The sequence below is a fragment of the Zonotrichia leucophrys genome, chromosome 3 (genome assembly GCF_028769735.1).
Source record: "Zonotrichia leucophrys gambelii isolate GWCS_2022_RI chromosome 3, RI_Zleu_2.0, whole genome shotgun sequence".
In the NCBI taxonomy this organism is placed as follows: domain Eukaryota; kingdom Metazoa; phylum Chordata; class Aves; order Passeriformes; family Passerellidae; genus Zonotrichia; species Zonotrichia leucophrys.
In genome coordinates, this window is record NC_088172.1 from 56,156,299 (window position 1) to 56,180,065 (window position 23,767).

The 23,767-nt window shown below is 39.2% G+C and overlaps 1 protein-coding gene across 7 annotated transcripts in view; it reads right to left on the reverse strand.

Moving 5' to 3' along the window:
* ARFGEF3 (ARFGEF family member 3) overlaps positions 1-23,767 on the reverse strand; it is a 96,836-nt gene that overhangs the window by 13,201 nt on the left and 59,868 nt on the right. For all 7 annotated transcript variants that reach the window (XM_064708330.1, XM_064708335.1, XM_064708334.1 and 4 more), the window contains 11 exons: positions 22,413-22,558; positions 21,516-21,695; positions 20,984-21,128; positions 19,695-19,817; positions 17,433-17,536; positions 15,924-16,068; positions 3,870-3,998; positions 3,163-3,339; positions 2,506-2,620; positions 1,642-1,744; positions 978-1,109 (listed from right to left, as the gene is read on the reverse strand). In XM_064708330.1, coding sequence (XP_064564400.1) covers positions 978-1,109; positions 1,642-1,744; positions 2,506-2,620; positions 3,163-3,339; positions 3,870-3,998; positions 15,924-16,068; positions 17,433-17,536; positions 19,695-19,817; positions 20,984-21,128; positions 21,516-21,695; positions 22,413-22,558 — 1,499 coding nt within the window. The remainder of the gene's footprint in view (positions 1-977; positions 1,110-1,641; positions 1,745-2,505; positions 2,621-3,162; positions 3,340-3,869; positions 3,999-15,923; positions 16,069-17,432; positions 17,537-19,694; positions 19,818-20,983; positions 21,129-21,515; positions 21,696-22,412; positions 22,559-23,767) is intronic.

The following is a 23,767-nucleotide window of genomic DNA, read 5'->3' on the forward strand; positions in this document are numbered from 1 at the left end:
CTTGAGTTCTGCATCTTTAAAACTTAATTTAAAACACATTTTCTATTCAAACAATGTCTGCCACTACCACATTATTTGTGATCACCAGTCCTGGTCTGTGTGTCTCAGATTCTCAAGCAACATCATAGTATGATTTATCAAGTCAGAAATTGACACCAAACATCTGCTGGCTGTTTTAATCTATCTGCTTTCCCAGGCTGAAACTGTCATATGGTATTTACAGTTTTATGGTACTCTGCAGGTCATTAGGTTCAGTCTGCTGTATTTCAAAGAACTTTTTCACATAACCACTTTCATAGAATGAATAACCTTCATTGTAGTCAAAAGAACCCTAAGAAGGTTCCAAGTTTGCTCCGCTGATTCTGATTAGGAGTTAGTGAATCATTTGTTAAATGTCAGCATTATCCTCCAGTTCCCAGTAACCCTTTTTCTTCTTTGCCTATAAATACTTAGGTATTTATAGAGAAAAATGCTTGGATAAGTTAATCAAATCTTTTTTTCCTATTTTCATATCACCATCTCTGTTCTAGTGCAATTTTTGTCCTTTGAATTTATCATTCCTTAACAGAGCATTCAGAAGTCTATGTGACATCCTTGATGAGGACTCACAGTGATGCTACTATTTCCCTTTCTCTATCAGAAACACCTCCACTAATGTATCCTGGCAATTTTTAAAATTACATTACACAGTAGGATCATTGTCAATCTTCTCTAGATACCCATGCATTTTTTCCCATCCCAGGCGTTTCAAATTCCTGTCTACAGGGTGACAGTTCTGATGTTTTCTGCGGGGGTTTTTTTTCTACTTTTTGTTAATTTTTCTGAATCCTACTACCAGACAATTGATGTTAGCCTGGTGATGAGAAAGTCTTTGCCTGTACGGCTTGTGAGGAAGATGGCATAAAAAACACACCTTCATAAAGAAAACTCCCAAGTTTAAAAGGTTTTCTGACTTCCCCTGAAGCATCTGTCAGTACCTGCTGTGCCATGGCTCTGATCCTCCAGTACTCAGCCTCAGCGCTTGGTGAGAGGGAGGGGGCTGCCACCTTCACTTCACAGGCATCTCCACTGAAGCTTTCAGTACCACTGTGGAAATAGCCCAACAGGTTCTACAGAGAGACACAACATCAGAATTTCACTGTGCAGTAAACAAATGACTGTAGCCATGTCCAGCCTGTTTGTGTGAAATACAAGATTCAGTGACCTTTGCCATCCCACCAGCTGGTCACCTGCCATCCAGAATTAATAGATCCAATGTATAGGCAGCTTTTTATGGATGATTTCACAGGACTTTTTGTTTACAAAACAGACAGTGAATTGAAAATTACTCTATATGGAGCAGGCAGCTACAGCAAAGCAACATTGCCTTCGACGTAGTTTTTGTAAATCCAGAGGAAGAAATTGATCAAAAGGGAAATTTTCACCTATTAAACTCTTCTGATTTCATACTGGCAAGCCAATTTAAAATAAGTCTGAACTGAAAACTACTAGTGTGGTCTGTGTACATTTAGAAAAACTTATTTCAACCTCCACTATTGATCCAACATGTTAAATTGGGAGTTGAAAAATTATCAACTTGTCAAAAGTTAGTGCATCCACTGTATGATTACACTTTGACTGACAGCAAAATGGCAGTTTTACCTTTACTGGCTCCAGAGTGGCAGAGAATGCATCCTGCAAGGCACAACACGCAAGCCTCCACATCTCTTCAGTAAAAACAGGCCCTGCTGTCACCAACACATACCTGCAAGGACACAGGAAAATGCTACCACGTTCAAGAAGGAACTAGACAATTCTTACTCCTAAAGGGAGAAGGTTGAAAATCCCCTTTGGAAGTGTCCAAAGCTTAGCTGGATGGGGCTTTGAGCAATTTGGTCTAGTGGAAAGTTCTCTGCCCAAGGCAGGAGAGTTGAAACTAAGTGATCTTTAAGATGCCTTCCAACCCAAACCATTCTGTGAATCTATAAAAAAAGAACAAAAGGCTTACTCAGTAGCTAGCTAATGTTATCCAATCTCCTCAGTTGTTATCCTGACCTATTTTTGTAATTACACTATAGTTTTGACTTTTCTTTCTCCTTTGTTTTTCCTCTTTAAGTTCTTGCCACAAGAACCACACGCTATGTAACTGTATGAATGCAGTGCTTATTTTGATTATGACTGTAATAACTTGAAGACTGAGAAAGGTGCTAATTACCTCTAAAGACCTGTGAATGCCAAGAGAAGACCTTTTTCTTTAAGGATCAATTATTGACTAACTATATGTAAGTAATGTGCAAGTGCTTTTTCTGAGAATCATACACATAGTAATGCCCAGAATCACAGGTTCTGAAGCACACTGAAAACAGCAAAAGAAGGTTAATAAGTTTAAAATCCATTATTCCAGTAAAAACACCCAAGACATATTGTAGACTTCTTTTGAGATGTCAACCAACTTATCAATCCACAAGTTCTTCGAAGACATAGACATCTTTTTTGAATGTGCTAAGAGTGAACAGGTTGGGTTACCTGATACAGGAGCAGCCAACTCTGGAAATAATTTCTGTTGGTTCTGCTACACAGGCTACCAGTAACTTGAAAAGATCTTTCAACATAGTATTGATCATATTTTCATAACCAATATCTATAAGGAAAAAAACACAGACTGGTTTTAACATCATTGCCTTTTCATTACAATTAGAGATAAACAGTCTCGCTACACTTAGTGCTGTTCAGAGAATTTGCAACCAAATGCTTTTTATGCAGCTATTGAAACATGCATTGCATCAAGCTGAAAGAAGAACAATCCTTTTTAAGTTAACAATACGTCTGGACTGAAGTGGTACAGGAGAAATTATGTTAGATCTTGTTTCTGATATTCTAGTTCCTTATGATCAAAGTCTTTGCATCTTCTTTTGGGAATATACTAAAGATTATGATCTTTTAATTTTAAAGATAGCCCTGCTCTGAGAAGGATCCTGGCCTAAATAACTTCCATAAGTGTCTTACAATTTTTTCCCCATAATTCTAAACCCTATAAAGAAAAAAAAAAATCCCAATCAGAAATTTTTATATCTCCTCCTATTTTATGCTTAAGCAACCAAAAAAGCAATGAAACCACCTCCTCAAGTATCTATTCAGCAACATGTCACTGATGACAGTAGAAATTACACTACAATGACATACCTGAGTGTATGAAATTCTGAATGTGCTCCACTACAAGTTCACTGGAAAGGCCAATGGCATGCTTGAAATTAGAAGATGCCACATCCCAGTAAGAGTGATCACCATGGCTGCGATGGAGCCAAAGAGACATCGTGGGAAGAAGAAGATGTACAACTGCATAAATGCCAAATCCTGGTCCTTAAAATAAACACAATAATGGTTGTATGTACTTGCTTACAAAGCCTACATGCTCAGTAAATTTGCTAACATGTTCTAAGCTGAAGCCTGAGGCAATGTTGAAGGAAAGAGGTTCTGAAACTTTTTTGTGGGATGAGAGTGGCAAAATTTGGATGTAGTTATGAAGTACATTTAGCCAACTGTTTACCTGCAGTCTTTTCCAGCAGATCTGCAGGATTATGTAATTTTCTCTTCCATTTGCTAGACAAGAAGCAAACATTTTCTGTGGCTAGCACATTGATAGAGTACCACACCTCTTTATTGTGCAATGAATTTAGGTGTATGTTCAATATACTCTTACAAGATGCGTTTAGTCAACAGAATGATGGACTAAGTGGAACAACTTATCAGCTCTGAGGAAATCCCCTTCTAGCAGAGGATGTCTCTGTGCAGCTTTAACACACGTAACATACTTTACAGAAATGGCTAAGGAGTCTAAAATGTTTGGTTAGGACTCCACTAGCTCACATTTCATCAGGCCCTTTCATTACCAGGTGTCTTGGCAACGTCCCTTAGCAACTCAAAGAGCAGATCCAAAGTAGGAGGTTGGTGCTGACGGGGACAGTTGGATATAGCAGTTGTTAATTCTTCCAGCAGAATAATCCAGACATTGATAAGGCCTACAAGTAGAGTAAGAAAGATTAAAAACCATGAATAAGATACTGCTTGACACAGGTGAAATTTGCCCTCAGAAAATATGAAAATTAATAAATTAAGTAACTTAAAGATCATGGTTCTTGCATGTTTACTGCTGCCATGTAATAGTTGTGGTCAGTAGCCATTTTTGAAATGATGGTTTCCTTTTCCCTCCCTTTTTATCAAGTTTGTGTTTTGTCCCATCCTTCCTCATCAATACACACCTTGTTCTGGTCATACTTTACTATTCCTACTAGCTCAGTCTCTTTAACCTTGTGTAAAACATCCCAAAAAAATACATAAATAAAACCTTATTTCATTACCATTGCAAATGCTGCCCAGAATAGATTGTACTCTCTTAGGTTATACTTTAAAGTAGGACTCCTGAGGAGACTAGCCATAATTTAACTGGCTCTATTTGGTACTCAGGACTGAAGAGTAAAAAATGTCTCATGAGGTATGATCAGGCTGCCTCACGTCATCTTTAGATGTTGAGGAGGTCACAGAGCTGGACAACCGCTAGAAGAGCAGATAGTATATAGGTGAGCTCTCATCTACACCGGCAAGCAGCTATCCCCTAAAATGTTACAGGATACAACTAGTAATCAATAAAATTTTGAAAATGGTTAGGAATTGCTGCCCTTTAATTTTTCACAGATCCCTTAAGTATCTGCTAGTTCCTCATGATTACATGAACAACTATAAGGATCTTACACATTATGCTCTTAAGTCACCTTAAAAGGCTAAGGGTTTATTAGGCTAAAATGGATTTTACTTTGGTTCACTAATAAGTTTCTGTTCTCTGCCAGTGGTAGCTATGCTAATGTAGTCTGTATCTTAATGATGCTTGCTAGCTAATTATGTTCTAAAAGCAATACAGGAGGGAACTTTTTTTAAGATTCACTGAGCTTGCTGACTGCAAGAATCTTCCTGAGAAACAAGGAAAAAGCAGTGAAATTATTACTTTGTAACTAGATTGAGGATTTATTTATGCACACCACTTTCAGAGGACAGTGTTGTGCCCTGTTTTGAGTCAGTTGGACTTTAATGATCCTTCTGAATAAGGAAACAGCATAAATGACTCAGAGTGAAATATGAATGTTTTCCAGTCTGGGAGAACTGTGCATCTCTAAAACACCCTCCTGAAGAGTCCAGCATAAAATCAAGTACAGTATGAAAATATTGTGCAAATATGCCAAAGTAGGTTAAAACATTTTGCCTCATCCTGCTACTGACTTTGAGCACTAGAGTGCCAGGTGAAGACTGCCTTGTGTCTTTGTAAAGTCAGTTTGCCTAGCAACATTCTAACACCATCGCTATGTAAACAACAAACTGGGTCACAGTCTCAGGGCATAGCTCTGACAAGAACCAAAAGGTTTATTTGCTGCAGGGTGGTACTTCTGTTTACAGCAAGAGACTGACTGGCAGAGTCACTTCAGAACAGTAGGCAGCTGAGGTGAGGAGACCCCAGGTCAAGTTCCAAGTCTGATTCAAAGCACAGGCTTCAATGACTTGGGTCTCCTACTTCCCAGGTGAATATCCTAAAATCCCCTGAGAGAGAGAAACCAAACCAAGCCCAGCACAGGAAGAAGTAAATGGCTGTTTTGTGAAAAACTAGTGCTTGTGACTTTCTGGTTTCAGAGAGCAACTTTTCTCTCCTTTATCCAGGGTAGCAGGAACAGGACAATCCATGTGGAGGAAGAGTCTAGATAAAGATGGTACCAAGGGCCAGTCTGGTGAGGCACATGAATGAAATGCACTGGAGTCAGCCTGCTTTCTGCCAGATTGCAGCTGACTGTTTACAGAGGCAGCCTGGTTGGAACATTTGAATAGTCTACATATTCAGAAGTGACTGTGAAGCAAAGGGTTAAGTTAGAAATGTAGCTAGTAAGATGAAGGCCATATATTTTGATTAGGGGCTTAACAAGGAGATTAGGAAAAGAGTAATTATTACCAGATGGGGATAATTGAAGCGAAGACAATGTATCATGTATTTGACTTGGATGTATTCTTAGAAATGACAGGGAACACATGAAGTATTATAAAAGGGTAGGAACAACAAATACACCTGGCTTCTAACAATGATTGGGCCCAGGAGAGAGAGTTTGGACCATGACCAAGAGGTCATAAAGTCCTGGCAACCAGATAAAGGTGAACAATTTACCATGAGGAAGACCTCTTACTTCATCTTCAGAAGGCCACTGACCCATTTCAAAGCCCACTGACCCAATTCAAGAAGATGACTGCGCAGCCATAATGAACATTCAGCTCATTGTAATACCAAGTGGGAGCAGGTGATGCATATGTATAGGTGTCTGTGTGTCTTTATGAATATGTAGAGCCTTTGTAGATATATGGAGAAGCTACAGTTTTGGAAATCCACACATCTTTGCAGAACTACCTCCAAGTGTGCCCAGTGTGCTGAATAAACATGTCACTTTTCAACTTCAATTAGTTGAAGAGTCTTCTGTCTGTGCATCATTTTGGCAACTGCAGCAGGACTCTCCCGTTTACTGCGAGACCAGGCCGGGCTGTGGACGCCTCTAGGTGCCACTGGGATATTCCTGGAGCCACTGGGATATTCCTGGAGAGACCTCCGCTCCCTGCCTGCTCATTGTGGCAACAGACAAAACTGCTGGCATTACGGACAAAGGGTATGTTTATAATTACAGAAATTCATCTCTAAGTTGTACGGATGCGTGGCTGAGGGGGCAGCTGGTAAGTCACAGGGGAAGCCCTGTGTGCATTGAAGGATTTGGTTGCTGGCTAAAGGGTAATTTGCCGTGTCAAGGGGACCCACTAGCAGTTCTGGGGGTGAAGTGGGCAAATTCCTCTGTATTGCTGCTATTCTTTTATTTACTGCTATTTTTGACTGTGTGGGTATGTGTGTGTTTGATGAAATATGTGAGTTTTGATTCTTGTCATTGGAAATCATAGTTGTCACTACTTTTGAAGGATATTGTGCATTTTTGAGGTAATACTACTATCTTGTGTCAAAAGGTATAGTTGCAATGAGCTGGTAACTAGCTCATTTCTAAGACAACACTGCTATCCTGTGTCAAAAGTTATACTAGCAACTAGCTGGTTTTTTCAGTTGGTGTTTTGAGTTTTGTATTTACTGTAATGTTTATTTTTAATAAATTGTTAGAGTGGCTGGCAAAGCTTGGGCTCAAGCTGCAAGGGCTCAGCTGTCCAGAGAGGCATTCTTTAAGTTGCTTGGGCTTGTACCAGACGAGTTCTTGGCTAGAGGAGGAGACTAAGCTGTTATAAATTGCAGGACAGAAAGACAGAAAGGGTGTTTTTAGGGGAAGATATTCAAGCTGAACGAACTGTTATTTAGCTTTTGATTGGGAGTTACCCCCAGCAGAGGATTACATCAGAAATCTGTGGAGGTAGAGAAGACCAGGAGTAACTCCTTGCTTTTTGCGTAATCTGACAATTTTCTACTGGGTACCTGGGTAGCATTAGGCTTGCGTCCTTCTTCATTGCAAGAGGTGTCATAGAAGGTGGCATTGTATATTTTACAGGTGGAGACCCGTGTGCTCCAGATATTTCCCAGAATCAGAATTCTCACAGTACTATAACTGGGAGGGAGCACATACTGAATGTGAGATAGTGAATTTAGTCTGTGGAAAAGGTCATCCCGAGAATTTAGGTATTTTTGAAGAATATTTGGAACAGTGCAAAATGAGCTGGGAGGACAACCCTCATGGTTTAGTTCTGATATCTGATACGGAGTTGTGTTTGTGGAATTCCTGCCTGTAGTGAGAGCAATATTTTGTGTAAGATTAATTACAGTGTGGAATTTGTGTAGAAGGCTGCTATTATTTCTGCCAAGGGGCAGACAAGGACAATTTATGGGCAGAAGGTCAATTGAGACCTAGGGCTAGAGAAGCCTGTGTAGAGTGCTGGTGTGGTTTTGAGATTTGTGTGCCGTTTTGGTACATTTTACTCCTGAGAAGGGAAAAGGGGAGGTGTGGTGAGTGTGCAGAGTGAAGTGTGTATACATGTGGGCTGTCTGTTTTAACCATGGCTAGGAGAATTAAGGAATCCCTCTCACACAGTGGTTCGGACTTGATCCATGGGAATTTCTTACTCTGGCGAATCATGGAATAGATAGAATAAATGAATGGGAAGGATTTACTAGAAGTATTATATAAGACTTCTGGGGGCCATTTACTGTCTTTAGATTGGGAATTTCCTACAGTAGAGAGTTTAGATCTTCATGAAGGGATACATGGAATAGCTTGCCTCTGCGGACATTTCCTTGCAGCCCCTGGTTCATTTAGAGGTCAGCATTGTGCGTGGGTGTTATTGCAATATAATATTTGTGTAGGATGATATTACTGATACTCTGCAGGGCAGTAAAGTGAATGTGCCCTGAGTCAGTGGAAACAATGCCTTAATCGAGCTGATTTTGAACCAGAGATTTTAAAGTTGGTGCGTCTGAAGTCACACTTAGTACCTGAAGATTGGGTTGTGGGAGAAGAAATCTGGGAAAAGACTGCAAGATTTTGTGATGCAAAGTTTAGGTAGAGAGAGTGAGAAATAAGTAGCCAAGATGTCCTATGATGAAAAATAGAAATTGGAGGAGGCCGAGTTTGGTAGAGGTTGCTTGTCCAAAGCACTGCCCCTTGTGAACCCTGGGTTTGTTTCTGCTGCATTCAGTGTGAAGAGCTGTGGAACAGACAGACATTTAGGTAGAGGAGACTGAGACAGACACTTTGTCATTCGTGTTATTCTCAGGAGACAAAGGCCACTCAGAGACCTATAAAGATTATATTGGCAACTGGTCACGAGGGCCATGAAAGTAACAGGTTGTTTGAATCATTGAAGAAGGGGGTTTCAGGTAATCTAGGGAAGCCAGCAGAATTAATTAGAACTGAGTGTGCTCAGCCTATTTTTATAAACTGAGACTTACAAATTAAGACATAGAGTTTACATAAAGTAAAGAAGCACTAGGAAAAGAAAAATGGAAACTAACCAGAGTAAAGAAATTTCTAAGGCTAGTCCCTTGGGTTGTATTTTGGCACACTGTAAAGAATTGGTGGGCTATGGAGGAACTGAAAATAAAAGGAATTTAATTCCATTTTGTAAACAGGTGTGACCGCGTTATAGGCCAGAAGGAGTTGTTAGATGGCCACCGGCTGGAACCTTAGACTGTGACATTTTATTGCAGCTGATGTTATTTTTAGGAAGGGAGCAGAAATGGTAGGAAGTAACATATGCTGATATGTTCTTTACTCTCTGGAATCATCCTGAGGGGCAGAGAGATTGCAGAATTAAACCTTCCTCTGATCCCCTGGTATTGGCCCTTGAGAAGAAATAGAGGGAAACCCAAACGATGTCGCAGTACTTGTTCAATAAATCAACATTGAACCCATCCTTACAAAGTTTATCATAAGGAGGCACAAGAACAGGAATTAGCTGACCTGTTTAGGCCTCCTCCTAAAAAAGACAAGAGCAATCAGGAGAGGATGCAGGCTTGGAAGGACTGGCGACCCTAATTCCAACTCCAGTTTCTTCTCCCCCACATAGCCCCACAGCATTTCAGACTAGGAAGCAGTAAAGGAAGCACTAAAGAAACAAGCTAAGCTCTCTGCTCCTCCACTTATTATTGAATCACATAAACCATTATTAGTGTTATATCCTCCATTACATTATAGTGACAGTGAAGATGAGGAGCCCTCCCCAAATGGTCCCATGGCATCCCCCACCAGAAAATAAACAAAAGAAAAAATACAAGCACCTTTATGGGCGGCAATAGGACCTGAAGGAAGGAGGATGTAAGTTAAAATCCTGTTTTCTACTATTGATTTAGAGGCATGGGAAAGGCTTGCCAAGAACTACTGGAGCGATCTGATAGGCATGGCTAAACAATTAAAATATATGATGAAACAACACAACCCAGATTGGGCTGACATTCTATTACTGCTAAATGCTTTGACTGAGACAGAGAAGCAGTTAATTTTGAAAACAGCCGGGAATTTAGTAGAGGATGCTTGTAGAACAGCACAACTTCATGTTAAGGAATTTTTTCCCCTCCAGGATCCATGATGGGATCCAAATAAACCAGAAGATTTGGCAAAACTGGAACATTATCGAGACCTTATAATAAAAAGAATGGAGAGGGCAATCTCTAAAACCATAAACTGGCTGGCCCTATGTAAAGTGAAACAAGGTCCTTCTGAAAGTCCTTCTGAATTTTTACATCACTTGCATAAGGCAATGAGTCATTATACATCTTTAGATCCTTATTCTCAGGACAGGATACAAAAGTTAGCAAATTTAGTTTTGAGACAGTCCACAGGGTACATTAGGCATGAGCCTCAGAAGATCCAGGGGCCAAGGGGGTGAAATTTAGAAAACTTATTAGAAGAGGCATGGACGGTTTTTAGCAATGGAGAGGAAGGATACAAACAAGGGATGAGAAAACTAGTAGAAGTAGTGAGAGAAGGAGGAAAAGGGAGACGTGGGCAAGGACCACCAAAATAAGGTCTGCCTCGGCTTGGGAAAGATCAGTGTGCAGGAAAATTGGTCACTGGTAAAACCAATGTCTGGAATGGAGAGAAAGCGATGAACAAAGAAGAGGAAACCCCAAAAGGGAAGGGGTGGTTGTGCAGGTCAAAGCAGACTGAGGGGGATGAGAGGGTCGCACTCTAGTAGATCCTCTGGTTAAAATCAAGCTAGGGAATAAAGGAAAGAAAATGGAGTTTTTGGTAGACATGGGAGAAACATATTTGATATTAAATAAAGCTTTAATGCCTATAATAGACAATTGTGTTATGGTAAAGAGGGCAACTGGTCAATCTGAAAAAGCATAATTTTGCAAACCATTAAAATATAAACTTGGAAAGCAAGAGGGAATTCACAGATTGTCAGATGTGCCCAGCACTCCAAAGGCACTGTTGGGTAGGGATTTGTTGGAGCAGCTAGAAATAAAACTCATATTTAAAAATGGGGAGGTTACTTTGGAGGTTAAAGACCAACAGTAGGTAGAAATGTTGAGTTTAATATTACAATTAATGAAACAATGAATAAGACCAGTACTGAAGATGAAGAAAAGGTTAACAAGAAAATAATGGATCAGGTATTTCCTGGGGTATGGGCTTCTAGTGTATCAGGAAGGGCAAGGAACGCACCCCCTGTGGAGGTCAGGCTTCAAAAAGGAAAGCGCTCTGAAGGTAGCTATCATGCACATCAAGGCACACCAGAAAGTGAGCTCTGAGCGTATCTGAGTGAAACTGGAGTGTATCCCACTCAGCTTTAATTCCAGATGGACAAATTTTTCTAGAAGGTGAGCCAAAGTATAACAAGGACAAGAGACTTATTGAGACTGAGAATGGGAAATACAATCAGGAAAGATAGGCCATTACACAAGAAGGGAAAGGAAAACTTTTAGTCGTTTCCTATTTGTTTTGGTCACTATTAAAACAGGAGCATCAGAAAACCCACTGGGAAATAGACATTTTGTATAATTACTTAAAAGATAGGATTGTAGCCAGAAATTTACAAGGTACAGTTATTCAAGTGACCGAATAATGCAGTCTTTTGCCTCCAAACTAACCCCAAAAATATTCCCAAATCAAAACTTGGACAAACTGGAAGAGGCTATGGGCCTGGGCAACAGTGGCAAACTGATTTTTCAGAACTTCCCAGGGAAGGGGGTATCGGCATCTATTGGTACTGACAGATACCTTTTCAGAATGGCTGGAAGCCTTTACTTCCAGACTGCCAAGGTGCAAGAGGTAACTAAAGTACTGTTACAAGAGATAACAGTATACCACGCTTTGGAGTCCCAGCCACAATATCTTCAGATAGAGGGCCACACTTCATTTCAAAAATTGTACAGCAAATTAGCTGCCAGTTGGGCATACATTGGGAACTCCATACTCCATATCATCCCCAGTCAAGTGTCCAAGTGGAGAAAATGAATCATATAATCACGCAACAAATTATAAGGCTATGGCAAGAAGCAAAATTACCTTGGCCCCAGGCTCTTCCATTAGTATTACTGTGAATCTAGACTAAACCAAGGGCAAAAGAAAAATTAAGTCCTTTTTGAGATATTATATGGAAGGCCATAGAGGGTACAAGAGGAAACACCAACCCCACCAGGGAAAGAAACCCTACACAGCTACATGATGGCCTTAAACAAATAACTCAGAAATTGAGAAGCATGTGGCTGGGATTTGGAGCAGGGAATTAGATGGACCAGTACATGACATACAGCCTGGAGATTAAGTATATGTCAACTCTATTGCAGAGCCACAGGGGAAGGACCATTCCAAGTGCTTCTCACCACTTTTACTGCAATCAAGGACAAAGAACAGAATGCCTGGATCCACCACACCCGAGTGAAAAAGGATCCAGAAGGTGTTTGGAAAATTACACCGGGTGGTAATGAACTGAAATAAAAGCTTACTTGGGAAGATAAGTACATTGTAAGAAGAAAAGTTAATCCAGTTTGTATTTAAAATGACTTTGTTTCAAAGAATGGCAAGTACAGTTTGGAAATTTGTGGCCTTCACGATCATAGCTATGACCATGACTGAAGTTAATGCAGTACCACGTATGTACAATGCAACTGATATACACACTTGTCGAGGAAAAGCTTATGACTCTTACTCCCGTAAGGCTCTATCAAAAATGCTGAGAGTCACAAATGCATCTGTTTGGGAAGGGAGAAATGTCTGGGGATGTGAATATGCGTTTGTTCAGGATGGGTTCCATGAATTCTACCAAGAACCAATGGAACTCATCCGGATTAGCCCTGAATGTTGTGACAAATGCTTAAGCAACTGTCCTGAATTCAGACTCAAAATAGAAGGATGTGCAGACAAGAACCACAGAATTGACTATAATATAACTCAAGTCTGTGTTGTTCCTTGGAAGCATACAATTAGAACAACCAGAACAACCAATTAGCCTCTACCAAGACAGACTGCCCATACTCAGACTACACTCATTCAGATCCTAAAAGAGATAATTTGACCTATAATAACCAAAATAGGACCATATGCTATTAAAAAGACTGGAATCCAAAGGCTACTGCTTAATCCAAAATGGCCCCTGAAGCGAGTAGAAATGGCAGTGCAGGTAAATGCTTCTGCCATTAAACTGGAGTGTACCCCATTTCTTAAGACCTCTTTTATGGATGAGACCACTTGGTTACAGAAGTGTATACCATATACGCTCAGACGAAAAAGAGATTTGACTGGATTATTAAGAACAGGAGTGGAGGTTTTGAATACAATATATTCAGAGATATTAATGAACAAATTAACTGCAGCTGGTAGTGACACAATTAAGTCACAACAGCCTTTATAATCTCCTTTATTAGCTTTAGGTACCACCCAGTGGAAAGTGTCCAAGATACTGCCAGAATGGGAGAATATAGAAGAATGGGACCATGAATTGATAATCAACACCTTGGGTACAGCTACTGAGAATATTTCTTTAGTTCTTAGGTGTGTACAAGCACAATTATGGATGGAATCAGTGGCTGCCTCAGTTATAAAGGAAAGTGGAGAAGGCACCTTTCCTGCTGAGATCTGCAAAATTGTTTGGGTTAAATCTTCTGACTTAGAAAGAGAACTTCAGTCTTGGTGGGTTTTGGTCAATTTTACCTATGATCCTGTCACAAGTGTAGTACTGCTTTTGTTTTCACTATACATAATGCATCAGAGGATTTAATATACCCAAGAGTTGCTTTAAGTTTGAATCATGAAGGAACTGTACTGTATCCTTCTGAACACAGAACATGGACACAGAAGGTTGAAGGGAAGTGGCAGACTATTAATACAGAGTCATGTGCCACAAGAAGACAATTAGGATTTATACATGAGGGAAATATGAATAATGATCAAGATACTTGTCTGGACACACAACAAAGCATTTGTCACTCTGAGGTTCATTCAGTCAACAAGACAACCCTGCTTGTATATATAAGTCAAGGTCGTGCATGCCTCAAAATAGCATGTTCCACTTTAGAGGTAGACAAGCTCACCATAAGTGAAACACAATTTAATCTGTGCATTTGTGACTTTGCCAGAATTGAAGGATGTGATTTCTCCTATCAGGCACCTGCTGTATCACATCACTATCTAAAGGCAAATTTGACTACTATGCAAGAAATATCACCTGTACCTACAGGAATTAATTTAACTTTAGTCAAACAGTTATCAAAACATGAAGATCTAAAGGAAATTCTTGAAGAAATTAAAATTATGGGAAAGAAGATCTGAATTACAATACATTGTGACACAGAGACCATACGGAGGGTCTTTAAAATGTTAGAGGAAGATATGTCTCACCATTAGTGGGATGTACTTTCTGGATGGTCACCAAAACCAATGGGTATACTTAAAGCTTTAGTTCACCCAATTATTGTTTTATTGACTTTAGTTAGCATAAGTTTGATTTTGTCTGTTGTAATGATTGTTTCAAATTTGAGGATGATACAATCACTGGCAAACTTAACTTCATTATCAAAACGTAGGTGTGGTTTTAAGAGATTCTTATCACATGACTTGGTTAGAGGAAGAAGAATCTGTGTATCAGTAAAAGAATTTACTAACTTTGCAGAGAAACAGGGGAATGAATCAAGGGATTAAGTTAGAAATGTAGCTTTCTTAAGTTAGAAATGTAGTAAGATGAAGGCCATATATTTTGATTAAGGTCTTAACAAGGAGATTAGGAAAACAGCAATTATTATCAGATGGGGATAATTGAAGTGAAGACAATATATCCTGTATTTGACTTAGCTGTACTCTTAGAAATTACAGGGAATATATGAAGAATTCTAAAAGGGTAGGAACAACAAATACACCTGGCTTCTAACAATGATTGGGCCCAGGAGAGGGAGTTTGGACCATGACCAAGAGGTCACAAAGTCCTGGCAACCAAAATAAAGGTGAAGAATTTACTATGAGGAAGACCCCTTACTTCATCTTCAGAAGGCCACTGACCCAATTCAAGAAGATGACTGCGCAGCCGTAATGAACATTCAGCTCATTGTAATACCAAGTGGGAGCAGGTGATGCATATGTATAGGTGTCTGTGTGTCTTTATGAATATGTAGAGCTTTTGTAGATATATGGAGAAGCTACAGTTCTGGAAGTTTGCACATGTCTTTGGAGGACTACCTCCCAGTGTGCCCAGTGTGCTGAATAAACATGTCACTTTTCAACTTTAATTAGCTGAAGAGTCTTCTGTCCGTGCACCAGCTGTACTGTTGTGAAGGTCTCCTGAGCCCAGAAGCCATAAGGCTGCATTCCTCTACTGCTTGGCGCTGTACGTTCTAGTTCATCCAGCACCTGATTAATGCACAACCCATATAAACCATACAAATAATCAAGAGACAAATGCTGCTTGTTTTTTCTGGAGGTCATAGTGCTTTTTATGGACTTCAGAAATTCACTGTTTATTTCATTAGACCACAGGGCCTAAGTTTGGAAAGATTTAAACAATTATTCTTTATCTTTGTAGACTGTAACTCAATACTGGTATTTTTTTTCTGTTAAAGGCATGCCTGCCAATACCAACTCTAAAAGATTTTCACTCCTTTACTTCAGCTGTGGTCTAGAAAGTAGTTTTATGTTAGCTCTCAGAAATACACAATGCCTATATTACGAATTTCAGGAAAATCAAACTCAAAATATTGTTATCTTGCCCTAAGAGAGGGGTTATATTTTTCTTATATATGAACTGTATCTTTTACACAAAGAAGGTGACAGGACCTGAACTTCCAAGCTCTGTGTGAACATGTGGGTGTGTGTAACCAACAAAGAAACAATAAAACTATGAAGTTTTCCCTCCTTCTTGCTTTCAGCAGTTGGCAAAATTTGCAGCAACACATAGAAGAAACAATTGATTAGCTCTGGATTTACTACTTTCAATGCACTTACCAGTGTCATCATCAAAGTCAGACAGGATGCACTCAATCCCATCCTCACTGCTGGCTGACTGTTCCTGCGCTCTTCGGGGCAAGTTAACCAGCCGGCCACTGAGGAAGATGGGTTTCAAGGGCATTTTATAGATTTTGGCTAACAACTTGGAAGGGTGGAGAAGAGGGGAGAGAGAAAAGAAGAGGAGGTAAATATCCATGGGAAAGTTTGTAAAAGCAATCACATAAAACACAGGTTTGTAAAATAAAATAAAATAAAAGGTATGCAAACACAATTAGAGGCCAGAAGTCTTCCGTTCACTGACAAGTAAAACGTTGTGGGTAAAGAGAGGGAGAGCAGCAATTTAAATAACACATTTCTGAGATGGGAGTGTGCTCTCATCTCATTTGTGAAGGGCAAAGGTTACAATTCCCTGATTGCATCTATGGCCTACAAAGCTCTGTTAGCCGTACTATTGCAGGGATAATACCAGCATTTAATCAGTTCTTTCTAAGTAAATAATGTACTTGCAATATACAGACAAGATTTTTTTTTAGTCATTCCTGTTTTACTTTTAATGGCAAGTTAAAAGGTACAACAAGATATAAATGTCTGCTTCTAAGGAGGAGAAAATATTTCTCCCTCACTGTGAACAGGAGTTTGTAAGGATGAGGAATAGAAATGTGGTACAAATAGTGTATAGACAGAACATACATTAGATACATACACAGATGTTTACTAATTTTTTTAGATGAACAAGATAGCAAGTTGAGTTTGGTATATCTGCTGTTTATTATTGTGAGTTGCCTTATTCTTCCCTTCTTTTTCTCAGTCTGCATACTGAATCCACCCATTATCTCTGAATTTAGATATTAAGTACTTTCAGCAATGATAGTATCCTTTCTTGTGCTTTTGTATTGTACTCAGAAAAACATGGCCTGGGTCCAACAAAAAGACCTGCAGGTGCTACAGAAATACAAATAACATTAAAAAATCAGACAAAAATTGTCCAGGTAACCCTGGATAATAATATATGCTGTGTGCAAGAAGATTAGAGGAAACATGCCAGCATTCTAATTATAAGAGATTTGACCTGAGATATGTCTGCATGGTACAAATAAGCTGCTTCTGCATTTCAGAGGGTGCAACCTCTTGTATTTAAAATAAAAGAATTCTCAACTTCTTGTTTTTTGGTTTTTTTGGTCTTTCATTCACAACACTGTTTATGGTAACTGTTTAAATAAGAATGAATTTAGCTTTGAATTATGTTACTACGATGTTTTCAACATTCACGTTTTCTCACTTGCTCAATGGGTCTGAGTTTTTTCCTACCTTCTCAGTTTTCCCACTGCTAACTGGCCTGGAAGGTATGATATTCCCTCAGATTCCCACTGTCCATTTGGCAGTGCAGGGTATTACCATCAGGACTCTGTTGAGTTCATACAAATCATCCAATGACTGATGCAAAGCCTGCAGGTTGGAATTATTTCCCAGGCCAGGTTAGTGCCTGTGTAAGATTGTTCATCATACCTGAGAACATCTCCTGAGGTAATCAAGTGCGGGAAGGCACAAGTCTGTAGATGCAGATCCTGATCCTGGCACACAGTCACCCATCTCCTTACAATCTACTTCCCCTGGGGACAGGAAAGGCAGCATTGGGAAGGACAGAAGAAAAACAGTAAGTAGAGCATTAATTTTCTTTTCTCATTCAGTTACACCCTAATAAACAGAATCCAGAAAACATCCTTTGTTTGATCTTCTTAGATGACAACCAGGTGATCCACACACAAACAATACAGTAATACTGGTCATAGTTTGTACACAAATTTTTATATGAATAAATACTTTAATAAACATATGCCTATTTAATATTTCTTTAGTAGAGTCTTTGGAAATTCTAATAATCATATATTGTATTATCTGCCATATTGACTCCATTCCACTGTCTTCCATGGGTGTAGGAATTAATTACTTATATTAAGCATTGCTCAGTTACTGAAGTATTTTTTTCTATTCATTTGTACCCCACTGCCCCGGAAAATTCTTCTACCACAAGTTCTTCCTATTAGTTTATTTACAGCTTAAATCCATCATTTTATATTTTGTATACTACACTTCCTTCTGCTGTCTAATGCAGGCATCAAGTCTCACAGTATGACTGTATGACACACATCCTTCAACTGTATGACACATATCCTCAGGTCCTAGTGCCTCTGTTGATGGTACTCCTAACTTCAATCGGCACACTGCTCCTCTCAGTCCAGCTTCACTAAGGGAATTCAATAAGCAGAGCAGTTCCAAGGCATCCTGCTGCACAGCTCCTCTCTGGGTAACTCCATTCACTCCATCATTTTCCCTGTCTGCCAGTCTGCCTGTCTCATCTCAGCTAAAGTTCTGTCCACCTTAGAACACTTGGCTCAAAACCATTTTTCCAGTTTAGCCAAATACTTCTCCTTCAGTGCCAAATCTGGAGCGTGACTAAATGCCTACCGACATTAACATTTTCTTGCCTTAAAAAGTTATTCCTCTCATAAAGAGCACAAGATAAATATTAAAAATTTTATTAGATTCTACTTGTTCTCCTTTCTCTATATTTATTTGCTTTTTCTATGCTCTTAACTATTCCCTCCATAATGTATTTTAAAGTTTTGTCTACTATTGAGATCAGTCAAGACAGCCAATGAAGTTTGAATCCTTTAGTTTTACTAAAAAATGCACATAGTATGGCATTGTATTTGTTGATATTTCCCATAGTCCTATTACCTTTAATAAAAAAAAGACCTTGATTTTTGATATGTAACCACAATGGGGTCAAAATTGTCTTATGAATGCAAGAAACGTAAAGAAATATAAGACAGGCTTTTAAGCTCTGCAGAAAAAAACATGAGTTCCCTCTATTGGTACTGGACATGTAAGTTTACTTCTCTTTTGTAGTAATAACTACAATTACAACTACATCACAAGGTGAATTCTTCCCCCATTTAAATCAGTGGTGAAATAGGTCAATGAGACAAGAGTAACATTAAAGAGTAGGTCTTCTGCAGTTAGGTGCTTCATTTAAATCAAAATGAGTTACTCACAGACCTAGATTGTAAGACGTGTTGGTTTATTTCCAACCATCTCTGTGAATTAATTTTCACATTCTCATCTCTGTGAATTAGCATTCATATAGAAACCAAAAGCTCAATTTTATCACTGCTTAGAAGTTCTGTAATTTACATCCACAAAAAAACCCCAACATTGTCACAGTTCAGTGAAAAGTGTCAAACTCTAACGATCAAGGCAAGCCACGGATCACCAGCATGGGTGCAGAACGACCCAGCACCATTTGCCTTTGTTCTGAAGGCTGGTGAAGCATGACAATTACTCTGCAGGGTCACCCTGACACGCTGTGCCTGGTCTCTGCTGCTCACAGTGTAAAACATGCCCTGCTGTTGCAAACAATCCATGTTGTCTCTGCACAATGCCAGGCCATTTCTGCAATATTCTAGGTTTGGATACTTTTTTGTTTTATTATTTACATGAATATAAAAAAATCCTGGTGTAAACTAAGATCAAATTAAGAAGCAGACACTTAATAGTGAGATGCATCTTTACTGCTATAAAAACTCGAAGAACCGATAGTATTAAAAATGTTACAGAAATAATCCCTTGGTCTTGATTTATTTTATTTTTTTAAAGCATTCTGGACTCAACATCTTCAATGCCCCTCTCTTTCCTGCCATGTTACATATTACATAATTGAATTATTCTCTTCTGTGGGATATCATGACTTAATAGGAAAATATTTACCCAGTCCTTTGACAAACTTCATAAGGCACATAATATAACTGGTGGCAGCGTTGGCAAAGACCTGGATGTTGTCTGTGTTTAGAAATGCTTCAAAGACATCAAACACTGGAGCTTGGCGTTTCCCTGCGGAGATAACAAGGTGAGAACTCTTCCTCACACCTCCTTAAAAATAATTTTCCAACCATTTTTCAACAATTTAACTGAATCTGCAGAATCTTTTCTATTCTGGGCAGAGACAGAAATAATCTTTAAAGTAAAACCTTCTCTTGCTCCTGGGGCAACTTGTGTAGCCTTTCATAAGAAGTGACAGACTCCCCCCTTTGTCCAGTCTATGACAAATACCAGTTTATGCCTGCTCAAATGGTAGGAGCAGGTTTGAGCTCTTGAACTCAGGAGCTAATACTTCTGAGGTATTATATATATATATATATATATATATATATATATATATATATACACACACACACACTTCTTTGGTGGAGATTTCTGTTTAGTTTCTGGTTTAGTTTTTGATAACTTCCAAGATTACATCAATCATTCAGACTATAGAGTAACAAAATAGCGTTGATTTTCCAAAGTAGATTATTGTCTTCAAAAGCTGTGTACACCAGCATTCAGCATCAACCATAACAGATCTAAATGACTAGGTTTAGAAGGAAAACCATATCCCTTACGTGTGACTTGTCACATTTAAACATGCCTTCTAATGGGGCTAAAGAACAGAAAAAAATGGATTTTACCATATTAACACATTTCCATACAGCAAACATTTCCAGGAAGGATGCACACTCTTACAGAAATGTGGTCTGTAATAGCACTAGGAATCTGTAAGCTTTGTGATCAAATGCCTGGACAAGCACTTGCCCAGATTATCATATTAAGTTACCCTGAGGTACAAGAGCAATAGGTTTCATACAATAGGGAAGACAGTTCACAAGAGACATGCTGCTTGGATACAGTCCTTTTTCCAGTAAGACAGTGACAAATGCTCAGCCAAGCTCAGTACCCTTACACTACTGTCTTGCTCAGACTTGTTCAAGTAGGTTTTTTCTCATTCAAATAATTTTCTCATTCTTTCTCATTCAAATAATTTGTTAGCATGTAGAGGACAAAAGGTCAGAACAATATATCTGCTTTCCTTCCTACCCCAACAATTAAGTCAGATGCTTTGGTACAGTTCTGGAGTATTGTAGTGCCACTTTGAGTTTAGGCATTTAAATATATTGAGTTAGTTACTGTGTCCCCCAGGGAATCAAAAGCATATTTGAAACAGTGCAGGAAGTCCTTACCCATAGAGTATTCTCCTACGAGGTACTCCTTGACCTCTGACTTGCTGCTGCTGTGCACTGTTTCCAGGGCACTGAACAGGGGTCTCCATCCCGACTGGATCTGGGTAGAACACATTTCCACCAACTCTCCTATAGACGTGATCACCTGCAGCCAGTGTAGGAGGGGTTAAAATAAAAGAATCAAAAACCAGAACAGATATACAGATGGATCTTCAGAAGGAATGTCTTTAAACACATTCCTAGACCTCATTATGACAATCTAGATTAGTTTACTCTTTAAATTTTTTTAGATAGTAGAAAATCTTTATTTAATTGCTTTAAGCCAGGTCTACTGTCTCTGTGCTCTGCCACAATGCTGAATTAGGTAGGCAGAGCACTCCTAATTCCTAAATTCCTAATTCCTTGAAGATGATTAAAGGGCAGCATTTGAAGGGAATCTGGGAAACAGTCTCAGGTGGACCAAGTGCACTCTGGAAACCATTCTTATGGGCATGGAGACCAGATACAGACCCATTGATCAGAGCTAACTTGCCTGGTCTTGGACATCCTCATCACACAGTTCCAGCTGCATGATGCGCTCAAAGGGGCGGAAAAGTGCCTCGTTGAAGTGAAAGTGAGAAGGCTCGTTCCAGTCCATCAGCACTTCCGTGAGGATGTCATGGATGAAGGAGACAGCCTTCTGAGACACGTGTCTCTCCTTGTGACAGGCAGCCTGCAGGGAAAGGAGAAGGATTAGACTGTGTCCAAGCAAAAAATTTGCTTTCAGTCAGACACTTTCAAGGGAGGTAAGCACTACAGGTTACTGAACCTTCAAAACAGCTTCATCACTGATGTGACCAGGGATCCCACTGTAATGAAAACAGAAGACTACTGCCCTGGAAACAGATGACTGAGACTCTGAGCTGCCTAGAGCTCCACAGATGTATTAAAGTTGGCTGACGATTAAAAACACATAGAGCTAAATATAAATAAATTAAATACTAAAACCCACAGAACTTGTGTGAAATGTTGTCTTTTGTTTGGACTGTGTCACCCTTTTTCCCTTCCAAAGGTAGCAGCTGAGCTGGCTTTATATGGGAAAAGAAAACCTTCATCCTTTTATAGGAAGAATTCCAAGGGTGCAGACCTTAACTGGAATATAAGCAGATGGAGCAGTCACTTAAAGTCCCTTGGGGTGGTTTCAGTTTTTTCTCCAGGCACAATTTGCATCATATTGCAGAAGTCCAACACCCTGCCCCTGTCCATTTCAGTCACTTACAAGCACACTCTTTGGTGGCAGTACTGCAATATATGACACAGTGTATCCAACACAAAGCAGATTTGACAATGTTGAAGGTTGCTATACATTTTAAGAGCTATCAAGCCTTCCTCATCTTTCTCAGCTTTGTGGCTTTGTGTACACATTCCCATTTTTGTCCCCCATTCCTACCTCTACCAGATGAGGAGCCACCAGGCTCCAGCAGCGCATGAGGTGGAGCAGCGGGCGGGATTTACTCCTCACAATTCTGAGCATGGCATCGCCAAGCCGGAATAAGTGAAGAGCACTTCTCCTGTCCTGGGTAGATTTTACTTCACCTACAAGAAAGTATGAGAATAAATGGAAGCTAAGCATCAGCTGCTCCTCCACTCCTAAATGTCTGAAGAAGAATTAGAAATTACTGATTAAGTGGTTGATAATTAATAAGCTTTAGTGGGAGCAAGAAAAAGGAAAAAAAAACCCAAAACCAATATAAAACACAGCCTATGCCTGTGTAGATAAAAGAACAGGAGATGGACCCAAGCTTAAAGGTTACTAAATATACTTTAGATGATCACTTTTATTGCAAACATACGAAAGACAAAGGCTTGGAAAAGTCTTGCAGAAAAGTTAAGCAAGGAGTTAAATAAACTGATATTAAGACCCAAAGTCGTAGTTGTGAAAGGTTTTGGTGACATCTACAGGAAAGATTATAAACTGCAAATTATTTGGCTTGGGTATTTAATTTTGTATTTCTTATTAAGCAAAGGATACAAAGAACAGAATGTAAGAAAATGCTTTTCTGTTCCCCAGTCACTAAGGCTTGTTATTTCTTGTTGAAAGGGATTCCTCTTCCATTGCTCTTACAACATTTGGAAAGACACTTCATCCTCTCATTTCAAATACACTTTGCACTGCTTTTATCTCTAACAAAAGACGTAGTCAGGGGACATATCACTTTTAAAATAAAAAATAGCATTTAATTCCTCTATCTTAATTTTAATTTCAGTATTAAAACGACAATTGATTGACCACTACATAACATGAAAAGATGAAATATATTTATTAAAACTAGAGTAATGAATGTTGAGGTCTGGAGACAAGCAAGACCAAAAACCTCAAAATCCTGAAGTGTCATACCTAGAAAACAACAAGCAGCACTTCAGAGAGAGAGGAAACCAATTAAATTGGAGACTCAGAAAAAAACAGTGTCTGACATAGGACAAAACACACCCTGTATGATTTATGTAACTTCTGACTGATGTGAGGTACATGCTCTATTCTGTTGGGGAAAATCAAGCAGGACAAACCCCACTGCTTTAACATTCTTCATTTGTGTGCTCTGTTCTCTATCGCCCATTTCCTGAACACATCTGAGGTTATCCTACTGTCAAATATCAAACCTAAATCCACTGTCTTTAGTCTAGACTGACCCAAGTTTCCATATTGGTCTGGGTTCAAAAATAGAGCTGTGATTATATATTGGCACACAATTAACACCCCCCAAAGTCCAAGACTCAAATGAATTTCCTGTGATGTGTTTCAAA